Genomic DNA, 16,085 nt, shown 5'->3' on the forward strand with positions numbered 1-16,085 from the left:
GGCAGCGCGGGGGAAACATCACATTATGTGCCGCCATATGCCTTCGAGGGCTTCTGCACCATCATGCAATACTAGGTCCATACAATAGCCAGCACATACTCACATTTCTAGATGCTCTCCATGATATAGTTGTACAGAACAGACCAGATCAGCCCAGGTTTGTGGTGATATGGGATAATGTCAGTTTCCATCGGGCTGCTCTGGTCCAGGCCTGGTTCTCCAACCACAATCAATTTGAAGTGGTATACTTGCCCCCTTACTCATCATTTTTAAACCCTATAGAGGAATTTTTTTCGGCTTGGAGATGGCGTGTATATGACCGCCAACTACATTTCTCCCACAAAACGCTACGTCCAGATGAACAGAATCAACTTTTGGAGATGTGTCTTGTCATGTTTTCCTGTTTATTTTGAAAGTCCAGTTTTCATGTCGTTGTGTTTTAGTTTACATTTCCTGTGCATCGTTATGTTCATCCTAGTCAGCTGTTTCCTCATGTGTCTCCACTTCCCCTGATCACCTCATGTGTGTATTTAAGTCCTTTGTCTCTTACTGTTCATTGTCAGGATGTCTGCGAATTTCCCTCATGTCATCTAGTCACAGTCATAGTTTTACCTTTTGTTATCATGGTCAGTCATAGGTTCGTCATAGTTTATCATAGTTATGCTTGGTGTTTCATAGTTTCATGTTTTCAGCCGAAATAAAGGCTCGCCTTCAGTTTGCAAACCAGCTCCTTGCCTCCAGTGTCTGCTTTTGGGTCCGCTCCAACAAACACACCAACGCACCCCGCCGTGACAAAGATAATTATAGTTATTAATATTTTAGTAGAAGTAGTGGTATTTTTTTCCTAATTAGAGGAAGTGGTGTGAATTCCAGTCCATTTATAGATCTTTTGGGATGTTTTAGCATTATTTATACTCTTTGCTAGTGTTATTACATTCTGGAATTTATTATTTAAATTATGCTACTAGCAACCATTACTAGCCCCAATTTTGTATATCTGAGCTGAGTGTGTCAAAATAGGATAGGTTGTTTATCTCATATTGCTAAGATGTTATTGAAGCCCAGGTCACTTTTGATTTTTGGCTCAGATGTCCTTCCTCTGGACAATGCCCCACAGATTCTCTATGGGCTTCAGGTCATAGAGGCGGATTGGCTGGCCAGTCAAGCACTTGGTAGTAATTTTGACACATTTTTGTCTGTTTTATATTTGTCTATGTTTTACAGTTTTTGCCCGTTGCCTGAACACATTTTGCAAAACTTTGCTCATTGTGCCAAAACCCTAAACACAAGTAAACATGACACAACACTGGGAAATATACCATTCACATCTGCACCAAATTGAAACTCTACTCTCAAAACCTAAACTCTGCTATCAAAACCTAACATTCCTTTGTCAAAATGTAACTCTGTTGACAAAATGACACATACTTGCATCATATGCAAACACTTACAGAGCAGGAGGAACACACTAGTCTACTTTATATAAAGCACTGCAGTCTTTGATTTCCATTGTTCATTCAGAAGGCATATTTTCAGGAGACACATTTGCAAACAACCAAAAAAGCAAATAGACCTACTCAATATTGTACATTGCAGTACTATGAATTCAGATAAAGCAAAAAAAAAAACCCCAAAAAAAAAAACCATAATACAGTAATAGAAAAAACACTATACTGTAAACAAAAAATCATGACAATTGTGCATACGTGGGCTCATGGATCCCGCCGTCTGTTGGGGTCTGGCCACAGGACCTCATCAACATCGCAAGCAATGTCTTCTCCCGCTAGGCACCGGGGAAAATATCCTCTTCCATGTCAAAACCATCCATGGATTGCTGTCACCTGAATGTTGCCGCAGGCCTGTTCCATTGCCTGCAGAAGAGGCATGCAGGCATGTAGTTGGCGGTCATATACACGCCATCTCCAAGCCGAAAAAAATTCCTCTATAGGGTTTAAAAATGGTGAGTAAGGGGGCAAAAGCATACCACTTCAAGTTGACTGTGGTTGGAGAACCAGGCCTGGACCAGAGCAGCCCGATGGAAACTGACATTATCCCATATCACCACAAACCTGGGCTGATCTGGTCTGTTCTGTACAACTATATCATGGAGAGCATCTAGAAATGTGAGTATGTGCTGGCTATTGTATGGACCTAGTATTGCATGATGGTGCAGAAGCCCTCGAAGGCATATGGCGGCACATAATGTGATGTTTCCCCCGCGCTGCCCTGGGACGTGCACAATTGCCCTGTGGCCAATTACATTACGACCCCGTCGTCTTGTTTTGCTCAGGTCGAATCCAGCTTCATCAATGAAAATGTATTCATGAGGCTGTGCAGCTCCATCCATGGCCAAGATTCTCTGAAAAAAAGGGGAACATATCACTGTACTACAGTGCTACACATACAGCACCCTCACCCCATCACACAGGTACCTGTGTAGCTCTCAGAATAGATCCAAGTGGTACTGATATGGTACATATTCAGCTGCTACTGGACTTCACCAATACTCTATTGTAAATGTAAGGGACAGTTACACGTACCCGTACATATTCAGCTCGAAGTCCTTTGACCCTGTCACTGTTCCTCTCGAATGGGACTCTGTAGAGCTGCTTCATGGTGATGCTGTGTTTACCCAAGATGCGTCTGATGGTGGTGATGCTCACATGGTCTATGTTGCTGAACACTCGCCTGTCTGCAAGTATTTTCCGTCGTAGCTGGTGGAGACGGATGGCATTGTCTGCCCTCACTAGGTCCACAACAGCAAGTTCCTGCCGTTGTGTGAACAGGCGTTGGCGTCCTCCCCCAGAAGGTCTTCGAGTCATTCTAGAGAAATACAACCACATATTGTCATCGGTTTGCTTATTTTTCTTACAGTACTTCACTGTATATACTGTATCATCCACTGTACAACACTGTACTTCAATATAAGTAATCATGGTATGTTTCACAGAAACTACCACTTTGGCTGCAAAAGGAGCATTAGCACCCTGCAATACCCTGTACACTTGATATGGTAACTTTAGAACAGTACTATGAAAACCATCTGAGTAGAGTAGAAGGCAGTGAGATGAAGACAGACCTGTTTTCTAGTCGGAATTTTCTTACAGTTTTTTCTGATTGCTTAAGCACATTTTTTGTAACTATTGGCTAATTTTGCAAAACTCTTCACACAAATAAGAAAACCTGTCACCCAATCATCAAAACATTGTAGTTCTGTTGCAAAAGCGAACACAGCTAGACTAACTCTTCACACCTTCGTAAAAGTGGTGTTTCCGTATCAAACAGTACACACAAGCCATCATCTACTAAGCACACAATGCGCCAACTGCACACTGATGGTATGAATACAAAACACATCTGGCTTTTGCTTTCTCTGTGCACAAGGTAGGCTATGTCAGTTTGAGCTCATACTTCTGTCATAGATCCATAAGCATAGAGGGATCCAAACTTCAAGTACTGGTGTTTATTCAAACACATCAAAACAAACACAAGTGTTCATTTCCAAGTATAGGATTATTTGCAATCGCCATAATGACTATATGGGTTACTTGGTCTGCAGTGAACATGCTTCCTCTGCCCCCAGCATCTGGTCATCTAGCAATTCTGTAAAGTAACAATTTCAGTATTTTTACATCAATGGTATTGGTGTGTTTCTCATTGGCATATGGCAGTGCTACAAGTCTTTGTGCAAAGTGACTGTACTAACCGATTCTCATTTCAAGATGTCCCTATGGTACTTGCTACAGTGTAGCGGCTCGAGTTAGGCTGGACCCTAACTGTGATTCCTGTAGCACAATCTCGAAAACTATTCAGACTTATAGCAAAACCACTCACTGAGTTTGCAAAACTAAAAGCACAAAAACTGCTTTGCACTCAGTTTGCAATTTTGTAACACACACTTTGCAAAACTGTAGGCACAATTCACTGCACAACACTCAATTACCAAATTTCCAACACACTCCTAGCAAAAGTATACACATGTATGGCTATCATTAACACTAACTTGCCAACTGTCTGGCACACTTTCACATGTGAAAACTTTTCTAGATAATTAGTTCACTTTGCAATCAGCCTAAGCACTATAATACAGGTAAGCTGTGTGTGCGGAGTACAATGGAGGGAGCAGAAAGAGTGAGAAGTAGAGGAGGCCGAGGAAGAGGACGTGGAGGTGAAGAAGTAGGATGAAGAGGACGACAAGGACAAGGAGGAGCAAGAGGAAGACGAGGAGGGGGGAGAGGAAGATGAGGAGGGGGGAGAGGAAGGGTAGGAAGAGTAAGAAATAGAATTGCTGATGACATCAGAGCTACAATAGTGGACCATGTAATCAACCGTGGAATGATCCTGAGGGTAGCTGGCCAACGGGTCCAGCCTAACTCGAGCCGCTACACTGTAGCAAGTACCATAAGGACATCTTGAAATGAGAATCGGTTAGTACAGTCACTTCGCACAAAGATTTGTAGCACTGCCATATGCCAATGAGAAACACACCAATACCATTGATGTAAAAATACTGAAATTGTTACTTTACAGAATTGCTAGATGACCAGATGCTGGGGCAGAGGAAGCATGTTCACTGCAGACCAAGTAACCCATATAGTCATTATGGCGATTGCAAATAATCCTATACTTGGAAATGAACACTTGTGTTTGTTTTGATGTGTTTGAATAAACACCAGTACTTGAAGTTTGGATCCCTCTATGCTTATGGATCTATGACAGAAGTATGAGCTCAAACTGACATAGCCTACCTTGTGCACAGAGAAAGCAAAAGCCAGATGTGTTTTGTATTCATACCATCAGTGTGCAGTTGGCGCATTGTGTGCTTAGTAGATGTTGGCTTGTGTGTACTGTTTGATACGGAAACACCATTTTTACGAAGGTGTGAAGAGTTAATCTAGCTGTGTTTGCTTTTGCAAGAGAACTACAATGTTTTGATTATTGGGTGACAGGTTTTCTTATTTGTGTGAAGAGTTTTGCAAAATTAGCCAATAGTTACAATAAATGTGCTTAAGCAATCAGAAAAAACTGTAAGTGGAGAAATACTAGATAGACTCTATAGAAATGTATTTCTATACCTTTGTTTCAGGGGTTGTCTAGTGTGCTCAAAGTGCCTTAGTTCCATCGTTTCTCATTGAGATGAATCCAGGTGTGGCATAACTTCAATGAAAAAACATTTTAAGCATGGCACTAACAGCAGACACTAAAGTAGACTTTGGCTAGGATTTACTCAAATTGCAAAACAAAAGGAAAAAAAAAAGAAAAGAAAATTGTCCAGTGTAAACTCTTCTGCAAAAACCTTAACACTTTTGATTCTACAGTTTTTGATTGATAATATAATTAAAAAATCACCTGAATTAAAAAGCTTGGCCAGTCTGTGACATGGGAAATTGTCCATATCTACAGTGGGGATTAAAATATGAATGAAAAATAAAGGCGGAGTGTTGGAAAAATTGTTGGTTAAACATATTACATTAGGACAATTTTTTAATAGATCCTAATCTGAAAAAAGCTTTGACCTGATCAACTTGCCTACTTAGATAGAATGGTCAGAGCTGCAATCATCTTTCTATTATTGTCACAGATTTTATTGCTAATGTATTATCTTAGTTAATAATAACTTTTTCAGACTCCATTCTCTACATCACACATGTTGTACAAGCTGTTCACGAAGATGAAGCTCCTCTGTTACAGTGATAAATCGCTAAAGCTCTTTCACTTGCTAATGCTAGCTGTGTTTCCACACAAAGGGCATAACGTAACTGACCTCAGAGCAATGAAAGCTGAGCCAGCAGCAGCTTGTCTTGCAGACTGATCTCCCATCAATTAACCGTGAAAGATCAGAGGTTTATCCACAATGTACAAGTGCAATCACCAGAAAATGCTCCTGGACTCAGATTGTCCAGAATTGAGACAGCTGCAGTTTCCTATGAACACAAAACAAGTGCAGCTTTCAGCGCAATAGCCAACTGTGGCTACAAGATGGCAGTAATGTAAAGGATAGATGCAAACAGGCGAGACGTTTTATGACAACACTGTCCAAGATGAGGGAGCGATTGATTTGCTTTGGTACCTTTTATTAATATCTATTTTTAGATTTGTCAAGCCTTTCTTGTCCTGACAGAACACCACTAGCTAGTGCTGTTCCCACAAATGGACAGAAATTATCCAGCCTTCTCTGAAACAAACGTCCTGATTAGAACTGGATTACAAAGTACTCTCACAAACAGGTCTACACCTATTGTAGCCCATGTTACATATGCTGATCAGAAGTTCCTCTTTCTGCTATATTAATGGGTGTCTTAAAGCTTACTACTGTACATTTACATTAAGAGACTCCTTTACCAGCAAGTCAGACTCCACACAAAGTCACACTTGTCATTGAGTGGGGGGTATAGAACCCAATTTGGAATTGTTCCAGTGTGTCTATGGACATAAGCTTAAGTAAAAGGTGTTCTAAATTACCACAGATGTCATCTGCTCCACAGACATAGTGTTACTATTCTTCACACTGTCCATCAATCAGTTAATTAATCTTCTCCAATTCAGGAATACTAGGTGGGGGAGGGGGAAGTGGAGCCTACGCTACTACGCTATATGTGGAGAACATGTGAATATCACACAGAAAAGCCCCAGTCAGATGCGGATTCAAACCCAGGACCTTCTTGAAATAAGGCAACTGCACTAACCACCACACCACCATGCACATGAACTCTATGCTATGGGTTTGCTGTTACAGAAGTAGACATCATATGCTAAGAGTCATAATCAACAGCCTCCTATTAGTATATATATTCTTTTGTTAATAAACAGCCTTTTGTGTGACTGTGTTTTATATGGAGAGAATAGCAACGATCACATCCACGATCACAACTCTACTCAGGTTCCTGTTACTAGATCTCAAAGATTCATGTTTGTTTGAATAAAAAAACAAAAACCACTTCATATTAATTTTCCCATTTTTGTAGTCTAAGTGCCAGTTGGTGCTGGTAAACTATATAATCCTTTTCTGGTTTGTGTACATTTTGTGGGGGGCAGGATATATTGAAAAATAACTAATGTCACTAAGATCTCTGGACAAGTACTAAGGGAAGGTTTGCAGTATATGCTGACTCATGAGTGCCCATATGCACTTGAAGACTTGAGAGTAGGACAGGCCCCATACATTTGGCAGGAATGAACCTCAGATTCTGTGAGTTTGCAGATTGGGATTGCGCCACTGAAGAGCAGGTGCATTCATTGAAATTTGCTGTGACGAGTTCTAATACTGCGCCAAAAAAAAATAATGCCATGGCACCTGCGTCTTATGATTATACACATGGTTTCCTTTGGCACAGATGTCTTGATGCACCAGCATCTACAATATTAAGTCCTTGAGAGATAACTGTCGCCCTAAGATCTGAGATGGCAGGAACTAGCGCAGGTTATTGGCTGGTTGGAAGGTTGGTGGTTTAATTCCTGGCTGTTGCTCCAGGATGCATGCCAAAGCATCCTTTGGCAAGATACTAAACCATCGATTGTAACTGTGTGTGAATGTTAAATATAAAGCACTTAGGCATAGAAAAAAGTGCTTTTGTGAATGAGGCATGTTGTTTAAAGAGTGCTTCAGTGGAGTAGAAAAGCCCTACACAGGAACCAATTAATTTACCAAGACAACCTGCCATTTGGTCTTGTTGGACCTTTGCTCCCTTTAGCATGTCTATACCAATTCTAAGAAAAGGATGAATCAAGGTCATTTCTGAGAACTGCAGTCCATGTTAGTGTCCATCCAAATATAAAGATATATCAAGAAATATCTTTATGCACTTCTCAAATGTCCATTTAAATTGTCGAGGATTTTGGCAATATGAACGTGAATAACTGGACAACTTACAAAGACATACTTTAAAAAAAAACATCAGGGAGGTCTGTGCTGAATGATCCATTTACACCACCATGCCTGGCCTGCACAAACCACTCAGCGTGAAGCACTGCACAAGTTGGGTTTTCCCCATTCATGAAGCTAACACTGACTCATTTCTCCAAGTGCTGCTGGTCATTCAGCCACCTGCGGGAGCATTTCACAACTATCATGTTGCCTCCCCGGTTCCCAAAAATAACCACGGGTCACCCCTCTCCTCCCTCCCTCCACATCCATCCTTCCTCTTCAACCCCGCCACATGGTTACAGTTAAGTACATAAATCAGGCGCCACCGCTGGTGTGAGAGCTGTAGAGGCAGACAGAAGGCATACACACACATACTCACACACACATGCACATCCCACTGCCGCGGCTCGTCGCTGCTACTGCAGCCGGTGCAGAGCAGGAGACTCGCAGCATTCTCTCCATCACACGCAGGCGGAATGGCTTGAGATCAGACATCGTGGACTCGTCTCGTTCGGCTCACGCACTATGATTTTGTGACTGTCTGAGTATGCGTGCGTGTATGTGCGTGCGCGCGCGCGCGTTAGCCCGCCTTGCCGCGAATTGCTGCAGTGCTGTTTTCCAGGTGTGCGAGTGCGTGTGTGTGAGAGTGTGTAAGCGTGTGTGCATGTAAGAGTGTGTGCATGGTGTTGTAGCCTGGTGTAATTCTCTTACGAATTGTACTAAGCCGGGGAACGGAGTCTGATGTCACATGTGCTTCATCGGAGGACACGGGGCATCTGCAAGCTGGATTTTGTGGAGGATGCTGCGGCAAGTGATACACAGAGGGCTCAAGGCTTCGTTCTACTGGCTGGGCTTATTCGTTAGCAGACATCCCGTTTTCTTCCTCACTGTCCCTGCGGTGCTCACCATCATTTTCGGATCTACAGTGCTGAGCCGATTCAAGCCGGAGACGGACCTGGAGGTACTGGTCGCCCCGACTCACAGCCTCGCCAAGATCGAGCGGAGTCTCGCTAACAGCTTGTTTCAAATCGACCAGTCAAAGCACAAGCTGTACTCGGATTTGCACACCCCGGGCAGATATGGCAGGCTGATCCTGCTCGCCAAGTCCGGGGGGAACATCCTGGAGCTGGCCGATCAGGTCCTGCAGGTCCACAAGCAGGTGTTGGATCTGCGCGTCAATTACAAGGGATTCAATTTCACGTTCGCGCACCTCTGCGTCTTGAGCCACAGGGACAAGCGCTGCCTACTGGATGATATCATCACCATCTTCGAAGACATCAGGCAGGCTGTGCTTTCCAACAGCACTTTCCACAAGGTGCCCATTAGTTATCCGAACACAACATTAAAGGTGAGGGTTTTTTTTTCTCTCTTTCTCCCTCTCAGCCAGGCCCTTCACGTGCGCATACACGCTCCCCAAACCCATCTCCATCAGAGCAGCAGCCCCAGCAGTCAGCATGTGAAGCTCTGAGGCTGGCCCTCGGAGCTTGCTATAATTTCTGAATGAACAGAAAACACTTGTATACCAGACTGTAATTTGGGGCTGCACAGTGCCTCATATATCAGCCAGCGAAGGGGAAGCCTCTCCATAACACACACACAGCCGGCTTTTCAGTTTTCACCCTCCCTTTTTGGTGCAGGTGAATTGATTGGCTGCATGCCGCTTGCCCTGATCTGCTCCTCCACCTTCACTCACTCACATCACAAACGCACACACACACACACACACACACACACACACACACACACACACACACACACACACACACAGGGATATCCTGACTATATGACTTTTTTTTTTGATGCAGTGTCTCCCTCCTGGCTGCACAATCATTGGCCACAGTACCTATGGCCTTACAGGTATCCCATCTTGGTTGCCTGTAGCTTCACCTGTACTGGATCTGCAGCTGTATTTATTACAGGCCACCCACCACAACATAAAAAAAGAATTCTAGATGCAACATGTAGACATTAAGGTATATTGGAGCTCAGAAGGCTCACATATATATGAGCTGTAAATCTGCTGCACTCTTGCCTGATTTTCAATAAGGAATATTCATTTCCATTTGTTGTTGATAGAGATTAGCACACTTTGCAGTATTGTCACTCCACAAGGCAGGCAGTGGAGTGCATTGTGGGTTCAAAGTATAGACTGGATATAAAAAATGGACAGATCACTCTGACATCATCTATTAGTTAGCAAATGACTTGTTGTAAACATTCAAGCTGAGCGTTTTGGTTGTCAACATTAGTGACATCTTAGTGTTTTGAAACTGGTAATGTCAAGTCAGCATTAGTATTATGGCCACAACCATGCTAATCAGCTAATGCTAGCTTTGTTAGCAAGCCATATCAATAAACATAACTACCGCGATGCACAGACATAGAAAATGCTAATTAACACTAAATAATAGACTAATTCTGAAATTTCACTCATTAAAACTGCAAACTTTGGCTTTGAGTATTTGTCAGGTATTTCCAATAAAAATCTCTATAACAGCACAAACATGGTGGAGAGGTCTATCTCCCTAAATATTGGACTTCGAATAGATGTGCATATTGGGTCTGTTGGTCCATGATCAATTCTGGACATCTATATGGCGTCCAAACTAGGTTCACAATTTGGACGTCCAACCATGGCCTATCTTGGACGTGAATAAGACGTTCAGCATTTGAACTTTACAACTGGGCAATTCTTTTGGAGGTCATGGGGATGTCTATGGCAGGTGCAAGAAATTTACATTGTTAGTAAATGTTATATTTTTTTATTTACAAATATCAGTATTGTGTTATCAACATGATATGCATGAATACAAATTATTTATAAACAAACACAATCTATTAATCTATTATGTGTTAGTCTATTGATTTATTCAGTACCTTTTTTTGTTATTTTACATATTCCTGTTTTTTTAACTGGTTTATCTGCTTCAATTAAACAATTTAATTGTTTGTAACCAGGTTAAATCTGTCATATCTGTGATTCCTGAGATTAGGGACAAAACAGGTTTTAATTTTCTAAAATATAATTTTTGATTTTTCAAAAACATATTTACATATAATTGTTACACAAAGTTTTGGCTGTCTCACCATGTTTTGGTACAATCTCCCAGGTGTAACATTTTTTAATAATTTATGTTTTTGCTGGAGAAGTGCAAGGTTTTTGTCAACACCGTCAGACACAAAGAAATGCAAAAATATATATTTTAAATTAAGTTGTTTCAGCTATTTTGACTATTAGCAGCTTCTCTGTTCTATTGTTTATGCACATATGTTTTCAAAGTAATTATACCACATTTAAAAGTAAGATTGTTTTGGCTTTTTATTATTAGAGTTACAGTCATACATATTTTCAGAAGCTTGTATTTAATCTGTATAAGAAACAATCATATTAAGCAACATGCAAATTACACATTTATTGAGAAAATTACGTATTTTTATTGGAAGATCATGAGGGAGGAAACTATATGGTTCTCCAAAAGAGAAAAATAAACAAAAACTCCATATTATGGAGTTGACAAGGTGCTGACGGTGGTGACACAAATCTGACGGTGGTGACACACTAGTAGAAAACAAGATATTATTTCTTTCAAAATGACAATTAAACCTTAACAACCTTTGTAATATCACAAGACACATCATAACAATTCTGTTTTTGCACATGTCAAGTTCTACATCTTAATAGTTCACCAGCTACCTACTACTCCTTGATTCCTAAAGTTCTCTGTGGTTGTGTGTTTAGACCTTGCTGGACTTTCTCTCCTTTAGACTCTCTGTGCTTGTTTCCAAAACCTTCTCTTCTGACTTTTTTCTCTTCCTTTCAGATCACTGGTGTTCTTTATTTTTCCCTCTTTCACTCTATTTCTCCATCTTTCCCTTTCCTTTATGAGAAACTCTTTCTTCAACTCAGGCTGGCTGTTATTTTTTTCTCTCTTTCTTTTTTGATCATCCCTGTTCCTTCTCTTTCGTTCCTCTGCTGACAGGTTCCCCTTTGCTATTCTAGCCTGAAATGTACCATTTTTTTAATTACTATAATTCTTCTGAACCTTGTGCTTTTTCACAGATTAAGGATGAATATTCACAACACAATTATGCATTAAGCAATAGAAATGCTATCCAGCCATTAAGTTTGATGTCATTAGCCATTTCCAGGTCCAAACTCTGCTGCAGATCCCAAAGCAAAGGAACTCTGCGGCATCACTGAGAGTCACAAACTGTCTAAATTCTTTCATCTTTAATAAAATGATCAGTGTGGCTGCACTAGCAGGTGTAACATCCAGGCATCCATGAAAACAGAATATATGAAATTTAAAGTTAAAGTTAGATTGCTTGTTTCCACCTGAACATGATATACCAGCTCTGCTACCACTTCCAACATAAATGGAGACAGAAAACTAAACAGCAGTGACTATTGTCAGGTTACTGAAGTTGGGCTAGCTGGTATATAGTGATGTGCTACGTGATCGCTAGCGACACAGCTGTGTTAGCATAACATAAACACAGTGAAGCTGGAGGATGAATGCTAACTTTTTTCCACTTGATAAAAGTTAACGTGAGGGTTTCCGATGGTTAGGCTGACAGTGATCACTGGCTGTTTTTAGGGGCTTGTTCAGATGTAATAGAACAAGATAAAAAGCATTAAAACATTTTAACAGCACAACAGGCTTAACAAACACAGAGTAGTTTGGGCCTGGAAGCAGGATTCATACATCATCACTTAAAGAATAGCTCTCGGGGGACAGCTAGCTCAGTAGATGCCACATGATCGAAAGGTTGGGCGTTCAAATCCAACAAACAGAGGCTATCCTGGATTGGTAGCTGCCCACTGCATCACTGAGTGAATGGGTTAAATGCAGAGGACTAAGCATTTTCCTACAGGATTAATAATGTATACATACACAATGAGATTCAAGATAAGGCAAATTTGATAATATTTGACACATCCGTGAAGCAGAAATATCAGTAAAATACACAAGAAGTAATATGACTGAAATATTAGTAAAAAATAACTTAATATAAATGGTGAATAGCACACTTTTGTGACATTTGTCAACATCATTAGAAAAAGGGTCAACACCGTCAGACAAAAATCCTGATGGTGTTGACATCTGATGGTGTTGACAAAATACCCTACTTTCTCTAAAGATTAGATCAGCAGACATCTCCAAGATGTCTGCTGATCTCTGTACAGAAAACATGCCCTCCACCCTCTGGAAACATTAGACTGCAGATACTATAGAAGCAGTATAAAAATGATGTCTAAGTTGTTTGATATTAATAAGACATCCACAATGGCCACGTTTGGATTATAGGTAGCCTGTAACACAGAGGTCAGACAGACGGCAACATAACATTCATAAACAATTCCTTCAGTGGACCAAAATTGTACATCCAAAAACAATTTATAAAAGATGTCACTCCAAGTCACTTTGCGCAGTGGGCATAGACTGCTTTGACTACCTAACTTGAAGTGCTACGAGTATATACCAGAGTCTATGAGGATTGACTTCCTGTTGGAGCCAGCCAAGTAGCTAGTAGAAGAACTAGAGTTTCGTGTTTCGTGTCAGCTCCAAAGTTTGTTGCTTACAGTAGGCATATGCTGCTTTACTGTCCTGCTGGACACTAATGTTATCCATAATTTACAAAATGTACTTACTATTGTGTTCAGCGTGGCTTGAAAAAGTGACTAGGCCTGAAATCTAACCAGAAGAGTATTTACAGAGGTAGGACAGCAAAGAAGATGAGGATCAGTTTCCCATAGAACCACAGGTCTTTGTCAACTACCGTTAACCAGTGATGGGAATAACGGCGTTACAAGTAACGGCTTTACTAACGGCAAGTAATCTAACTAATTACTCTTTCTATCATTACAACGCCGTTACCATTACTAACAAGAAAATGTAGTGCGGTTGCGTTAATATTTTTCAACAAACAGACGGTTGAAGCTGTGTTCAGCTTACCACATCTTATATCAGTTGCACGGAAGTAGCTGTCTACATAAGTAATCTGGGCACTACAGCTTTAAGCAGCTGCGCACGCTCCAGCGGACGGGAATCACTTTCTGGCAGACGATCACTTTTTGGCACACAGAAATAGTCACTCTAATATCCATTTTATACACCACTAGTTAATTTCATTGTGATGTACAGGCCACTTTACACTTTCTCTATCTGCAGCACATGTACAGTGGGCTCAGACTGACATGAACACAAATTCAGAGTATCACATGCTTGGATTCCAGGATGGTGGGTTGTAACTTCCTCCAAGAGCTGCCACAGCAGAGCCATCCGAGCAGCATCAGTGTCTGAGCACAGTGATGAGGCCATCCATCGCGCTGTTACAGACTGTTTGGCTCCTAATATTCAGTTAGATAGACAGACAGTGTATTCTTCTTTTGGATGTCAAGTTGTAGCCCAGCGTGGTTTTAGAATTTGTGTTTTCTCTTCATTGAGCCGTTTTATTCAGTGTCATGTCATTTCCCAAAAAGAATGATAAAGCACTCTTTTAGAAGGTGGAAAACCATGTACCTGCCGATGTGGTACTTTAAAAAAGACATCATTTTGGCATTGAAGATCATCATAATTTGATCTCATTGCTTTGCTGTATTAGAATTTGTGTTGTAGATTGACATAGGCAAGTGCTAAATATCACATAAAGCAACACGTCATATTAGCAATATGTCACCATAAACCTCATGCAGACACTGATTCCTGCTAACTATTGTTTTGTCATATACAAATAAAGTAGTTGGAATTTCATTCACCAAAAACTGAAACACTGACAGGCTGTTACAACAAATAATAATACATGAAGCAATTCTTCAGATAACTGCATCCAAAATGATTCAAAAGGCACCAACAAGAGGCACACAGTCAAAAAGTCAAGGTTCACTTCAATTAGCAGGGGTGACACATAAGCAAACAGCTGCAGCCAGATGTTTCAGAACCCACCACAGATTCAAAGTAACCATGTTTCTAATAATCCATAATTCTTCAAGTCTTAATACGATTAATACAAGTTGTTTTAAGTCTAAAAAAATGGAAGAGAAAAACAAGCTATAACAAATTTTAGTATCAGGCTGTTTGTTTTCTGCTTTAAAGTTTTCCAATCCCCATGAACTTAAAATTTGGCAGTCTATGGGGGTTGACTGTCTTTTTCAGTTAGACTCAAGAGGACACTTTAGGAACTGCACTGGCTTCAGTTTTTAGCCCTGGAGGCTGATTTTTGGATGTTCAATCCCTCTACCCCATGTTTTTCCCTTTGCTGGCCTTCATCTTTTTCCTATTATAGTTCCTACAGCCACAAGAATCTGCTGTTGCACAAAAGTAAATAGAAAAAAAAAGATCTTTTGAGGCTGTTTTCTGAATGACAGCTACTGCTCTACATAAATGATCAATGTAATGCTAAAAGAAAATAAATGGTAGTACTGAAGAGCCACTAAATTAGAATGAGTCATTTCACTGTCATTTGCCACTTCAGAGTGACGTAGTTTATTACATTCTTTATTACATACATTTTTTTTCAGTGCCATTTCCTACCTTGCCATCGTGCTGTGCCACTTAATATAAACATGTGAACGTGTTAACGTGGGGTACAGCTTCAGTAAAACAGTAATTTAATGTTTTTGTACATTCCTATAGCTGCAAGTTTATACCTTATATGGACAAAAGTACTGGGGCACCTACACATTACACCTCAAGGAGATCCTCAGCCATTAAAGTCCCATGCTGTGAAGCTTCTGGCACACAGTTTTTGTGCTGCTGTTAATGACAGAAGAGGTTTGGAACTGTTAATAACTGAACTGAGCTCTGGCAACTTTTATACACTACCAATCTCAGCACTCTGCTACCCTACTGTTTGGTGTGTTGGAGTGTTGTGCTGTGATGGAGATACCACACTTCCTGGGGAGCTGAACAAGTTCTACACACGGTTTGATGCACTGAACAACACGCAAGTGAAGAAAGCCATGCCCCCCACCACTGACCAGACCATCTCTCTGCCTGCAGCCGACGTGAGGAGAATTTTCACCAAGGTCAACCCACGGAAAGCTGCTGGACCAGACAACATCCCAGGTCGTGTGCTGCGAGACTACGCTGATCAGCTGGCTGATGTCTTCACAGACATCTTCAAGTCTTCACTGAGCCAGATGATCGTCCCAGCGTGCTTCAAGTTCACCACCATCATCATGGTGCCAAAGAAATCCTCAGTACCCCAAAAACTGTTT

At 41.0% G+C, this 16,085-nt stretch overlaps 1 protein-coding gene across 1 annotated transcript in view; it reads left to right on the forward strand.

The window, feature by feature from the left end:
* The first annotated feature begins 8,238 nt into the window (after positions 1-8,238).
* Positions 8,239-16,085, forward strand: part of ptchd4 (patched domain containing 4) — a 64,694-nt gene continuing 56,847 nt past the window's right edge. Inside the window, exon 1 of the mRNA XM_085432843.1 lies at positions 8,239-9,212. Within this exon, the coding sequence (XP_085288969.1) occupies positions 8,613-9,212 (600 nt within the window). The 5' untranslated portion in view covers positions 8,239-8,612. The remainder of the gene's footprint in view (positions 9,213-16,085) is intronic.

Source organism: Copadichromis virginalis, linkage group LG15, assembly GCF_057382275.1.
Source record: "Copadichromis virginalis isolate Kocher_CV1m ecotype Utaka linkage group LG15, C_Virginalis_male_GT1.1, whole genome shotgun sequence".
Taxonomy (NCBI): domain Eukaryota; kingdom Metazoa; phylum Chordata; class Actinopteri; order Cichliformes; family Cichlidae; genus Copadichromis; species Copadichromis virginalis.